Source organism: Charadrius vociferus, unplaced genomic scaffold (assembly GCF_000708025.1).
Source record: "Charadrius vociferus isolate BGI_N301 unplaced genomic scaffold, ASM70802v2 scaffold41, whole genome shotgun sequence".
Taxonomy (NCBI): domain Eukaryota; kingdom Metazoa; phylum Chordata; class Aves; order Charadriiformes; family Charadriidae; genus Charadrius; species Charadrius vociferus.
Window position 1 is genome coordinate 1,272,646 of NW_009647013.1, and position 4,885 is coordinate 1,277,530.

General features: G+C 56.9%; 1 protein-coding gene across 1 annotated transcript in view; it reads left to right on the top strand.

Annotated features, from left to right (window-relative positions):
• Positions 1-4,885, top strand: part of EFR3B (EFR3 homolog B (S. cerevisiae)) — a 64,411-nt gene that overhangs the window by 37,621 nt on the left and 21,905 nt on the right. The window contains exons 7-8 of the mRNA XM_009895463.1: positions 517-638; positions 4,319-4,468. Of these exons, the coding sequence (XP_009893765.1) occupies positions 517-638; positions 4,319-4,468 (272 nt within the window). The remainder of the gene's footprint in view (positions 1-516; positions 639-4,318; positions 4,469-4,885) is intronic.

Consider the following 4,885-nt stretch of genomic DNA (forward strand, 5'->3'; position numbering starts at 1 on the left):
CTGGCGCGGCCGCGCTGGACGGGAGCGATGGGACCTCGTGCTGCTGGTTGCGGCGGGCGAGATCTGGGATGTGGTTAAGAACCCTCTTGCGGTTGGTTTCTCCACCGGTATTTCCAAGGCGGTTTTCTCCCCTGCAGCAGCGTTTGGGAAACGTTGGCCGGATTTTGTGCCGTCTGGGAGGATGGAAAGGAGCTGGGGGCGAATCGATCTGCTGTTACTAGTCCGTGCGGCGTAACTCCGAGCCTCGTTGCATCTCTATGTGGCCTTTGCAAGGACCACGGGGGCGTGCGGTGAGGTTTGCAGTGTCCTCAGCCGGGTCTGGGTGCTGATGGAGCTTGGTGGGACAATACGATGGCATGGTCCTGCGTGGGCTCCTGGGTGCAGCCGGGCAGCTGTAGTGAAGAGCCCCGTGTTACGCGGCTGAAGCCCACAAAAGTTTGATGGTTTGGGGGAGAATTTTAAGAATAATTTTGTTTTTGTGCCCTCTGGGCTCGCCCCTTCTTTCTCCTCTCCCAGTTCGTGAAGTTCGCCAACATCGAGGAGGACACCCCGTCTTATCACCGCAGCTACGACTTCTTCGTCTCCCGCTTCAGCGAGATGTGCCACTCCAGCCACGACGACCTGGACATACGGACAAAGTGAGTGCCATGAGCGACAGGGGGTGTCCCCGGCCCCGACGGCTCTGGGAGGGGGGCTCCCCTGTGCCCCCAGCCTCCGCCTTTCCTGGGGAAGCTCCTGATTTTGGGGACAGGTTGGAGATGCACAGGGCAGCTGGGCTCGCTCTGACCATGGCCAATGGCAGAACAAGGGACAAACGTGCCCTCAACCTTCCGACTTCTTTTCTTTGGACAAAATGTGAGCAGGTAACACCCGCAGTCTGCCCATCCCAGGCTTTAGCCTGGAGAAGAGGAGGCTGAGGGGAGACCTTCTCGCTCTCTACAGCGCCCTGAAAGGAGGGGGCAGCGAGGGGGGGGCGGTCTCTGCTCCCCAGGAACAGGCGATGGGACGAGAGGGAACAGCCTCAAATTAACCAGGGGAGGGTTAGGATGGAGACTGGGAGAAATATCTTCCCCGAAAGGGTTGTCCAGCACTGGCACAGGCTGCCCAGGACAGTGGTGGAGTCACCATCCCTGGAGGTGTTTAAAAGATGCATAGACGTGGTGCTGAGGGAGATGATTTAGTGGTAACTTGGAAGAGTTGGGTTAACGGTTGGATTCGATGATCTTAAAGGTCTCTTCCAACCAAAACAATTCTATGATTCTATCATCTCTACTCCACTCTGGGGAGACCCCACCTGGAGTACTGCCTCCAGCTCTGGAGTGCCGAACATAAGAAGGACATGGACCTGCTGGAGCGTGTCCAGAGGAGAGCCACGAGGATGATGCGAGGGCTGGAGCACCTCTGCGATGAGGAGAGGCTGAGAGAGTTGGGGCTGTTCAGCCTGGAGAAGAGAAGGCTCTGGGGAGATCTTATTGCCGCCTTCCAGTGCCTAAAGGGGCTCCAGGAGAGCTGGGGAGGGACTTCTTACTGGGGCATGGAGTGACAGGACGAGGGGGAATAGCTCTAAACTGGAAGAGGGCAGGTTTAGATTAAACATGAGGCAGAAGTTTTTCCCTGTGAGGGTGGTGAGGCACTGGCACAGGTTGCCCAGAGAGGTTGTTGAGGCCCCATCCCTGGAGGTGTTGAAGGCCAGGCTGGAGGTGGCCTTGGGCAACCTGGGCTGGTGGGAGGTGTCCCTGCCCATGGAAGGGGGGTTGGAAATCAATGGTCTTCAAGGTCCTTTCCAACCTAAACCATTCTGTGATTCTATGATCTTTAAGCGTTTCTCAGCTTTGCTCCAGGGCCACGGCCCGCAGACAGCTGGAGCTCGGAGCGGGAGGCGAGGAAGTGATCCCGGCTCTAAAGGAAGGATGATGACGATGGGAAGAGGCCCCCCCAGCTCTGAGCAGAACGAACGCTCACTCAGAAACCGCCTCCTGCAACCGCCTGGTCTGTTATTTTCCACATTTAAAGGCGGTTACGTCTCTCTAGACAGCACGGAGGACTGCCTTGCTTCGCTGTGAGGGGAAGTGTACCCGGGGGGGGATTAATTACGACTAAAGCAGACAGATTAATGTTGTTTACTGCTGCCAAGGCCGGGCTTGGCGGTGGCGTATTTAAGAAGAACCCGGCGCTTGGAGCGGCCCTGCGTGGCACCGACAGCACCCGCGGCTCTCGGCGGGAATGCTCTGGGCAGGAGGGGACCGCTGCCGGGAACTGGTTTGAAGGGCAGCGCAGACGTCAGGCAACGTTTGAGCACGTCCCGTTGGTGCTGTTCCCGCAGCTGCTGTAGCAGGGACCCCCTTGCCTTGCCGAGGGGGTGAACCCCTGAGGTTCTCCTCTCCTGGTGGGGGCTCACCCCCCACCCAAGGACCAGGCTGGCCTTCTTTTAACACCGCAGACTCATATAGGTTGGAAAGGACCTTGAAGATCATCGCGTTCCAACCCCCCTGCCATGGGCAGGGACACCTCCCACCAGCCCAGGTTGCCCAAGGCCACCTCCAGCCTGACCTTGAACACCTCCAGGGATGGGGCCTCAACAACCTCTCTGGGCAACCTGTGCCAGTGCCTCACCACACTCACAGGGAAAAACTTCTTCCTAATGTTTAATCTAAACCTGCCCTCTTCCAGTTTAGAGCCATTCCCCCTCGTCCTGTCACTCCATGCCCCAGTAAAAAGTCCCTCCCCAGCTCTCCTGGAGCCCCTTTAGGCACTGGAAGGCGGCAATAAGATCTCCCCGGAGCCTTCTCTTCTCCAGGCTGAACAGCCCCAACTCTCTCAGCCTCTCCTCATAGCAGAGGTGCTCCAGCCCTCGCATCATCCTCGTGGTCTCCTCTGGACACGCTCCAGCAGGTCCATGTCCTTCTCATGTTGGGGACTCCAGAGCTGGACGCAGTACTCCAGGTGGGGTCTCCCCAGCGTGGAGCAGAGGGGCAGAACCCCCTCCCTCGCCCTGCTGGCCACACTTCTTCTGATGCAGCCCATAGTCATACAGGTTTGTTGTTTTTTTTTTTTTTCCCTTAAGAAGGAAATAATGCAGAAGGGTCATTATTTTCACTTGACCTTCAGGGCATCGGTCACGCTGGTTAAATTGCCTCGGAGACTGGAAGAGAGAAATTCTGCGGCTCCTGTAATTAAAAAAGAGCGCTCTGCTTTCCTGGGCCCTTGGTGCTGCTCAGAGCTCCTTCCTCCAGAATTGGGTCTCGGTCTGATTATTGCCTTGATTAGATCTGCAAAAGTTGTTAGGGAGACCTCAGAGCGGGTTATTTAACGGGTTTATTTCTGCAGATAAGCACGTGCTGTCTTTCTCGGGCACGAGAGGAGCTGGTTGCAGACCCAGGAACTCTGTAGAGAAATTTTTATTGATGACTTTATCAACTAAAGCAGAGTGAGGATCTTTGGACCCAGAAAGGACGCAGGTGTCAAAAAGCCCTGGGGGTTTGGTCAAAAAAACAGGTTTATCCAGCATCCGGCATCCCCGTGGGTGCTCCGCAGCTGCTGGGAACAGAGGATAGCAGGGAAAACCCTCCGTGCACACCACGGCAGGAGAACGGAGACTTCCCAGGGCCGAACCCAATCGTTTGGGGAGCCCGGCCTCGCGTGTGCCGCCTCTCCAGCTGGGGTAGTGTGTGCCGTGGAGATGCGCGGCTGCTTCTCGCCTGGGGACCTCCCGGGGAAGGCGAGGGATGGGAGCCGGCTGCTGCTGCCAGGATGATTTTAGCTGGTTCAGAGCCTTTCCCGCTGGCATCTGCCGGGCTGCGGGAAGCCACGTCTCTCGGGGATGCGAGGCGGGAGGATCGCTCCGGGTTGTGCCAGACCCGGAGCTGGGAATTGGGGCATCGCCTGCGTGAACCCCTCCAGAAACCCACTGCAGAAATCAGTGCCTTCCCTCCAACTTCTTGCACAGTTTCACCCGTGTATATATATACATATATATACGCACAGTGGTGGAGTCCCCATCCCTGGAGGTATTTAAGGGTGGTGTAGATATAGCGCTCAGGGACGTGGTTTAGTGGTGGGCTTGGCAGTGTTAGGGTAATGATTGGACTGGATGATCTCACAGGGCTTTTCCAATCTCGGAGATTCGGCGATTCTGTGATAAATGTAAAAATAAGGTGCTGCTTTAGCAGGGGAGGTTGGACTAGATGAGGTACTGCTTTAGCAGGGGAGTTGGATTAGATGATCTCTAGAGGTCCCTTCCAACTCCAAAAATTCTGTGATTCTGTGATTCTCTATGCTACATACATATGTAGTATTTTGGTGTCGATTTGTTCCCCAGGATCCGGATGTCCGGCATTAAAGGTCTGCAAGGGGTGGTGAGGAAGACGGTGAATGATGAGCTCCAAGCCAACATCTGGGACCCGCAGCACATGGACAAAATCGTGCCCTCGCTGCTCTTCAACTTACAGCACGTGGAAGAAGCCGAAAGGTGAGCGCTCACTGCTGCCGTGACCCACCTGCACTGCCAGCGGCTTCGGCACCCCGGGGCTGCTTTTGGCATCGTTTTGCAGGGCTGGTTTGTGCCTGCAGCTGGTGAAAAATGCAGTGAGTGGCCGGAGGGGAAACCCAGTGAAGGATGCCGCAGGTGGCAGGAGCTCTGCGTGTTTACCCCCTGCACCAGTACAGGTTGGGGGCTGACCTGCTGGAGAGCAGCTCTGTGGAAAGGGACCTGGGAGTCCTGGGGGACAACAGGATGCCCACGAGCCAGCAGTGTGCCCTGGTGGCCAAGAAGGCCAGTGGCATCCTGGGGGGCATCAAGCAGAATGTGGCCAGCAGGGCGAGGGAGGTCATCCTCCCCCTCTGCTCTGCCCCAGTGAGGCCACATCTGGAGCACTGTGTCCAGTTC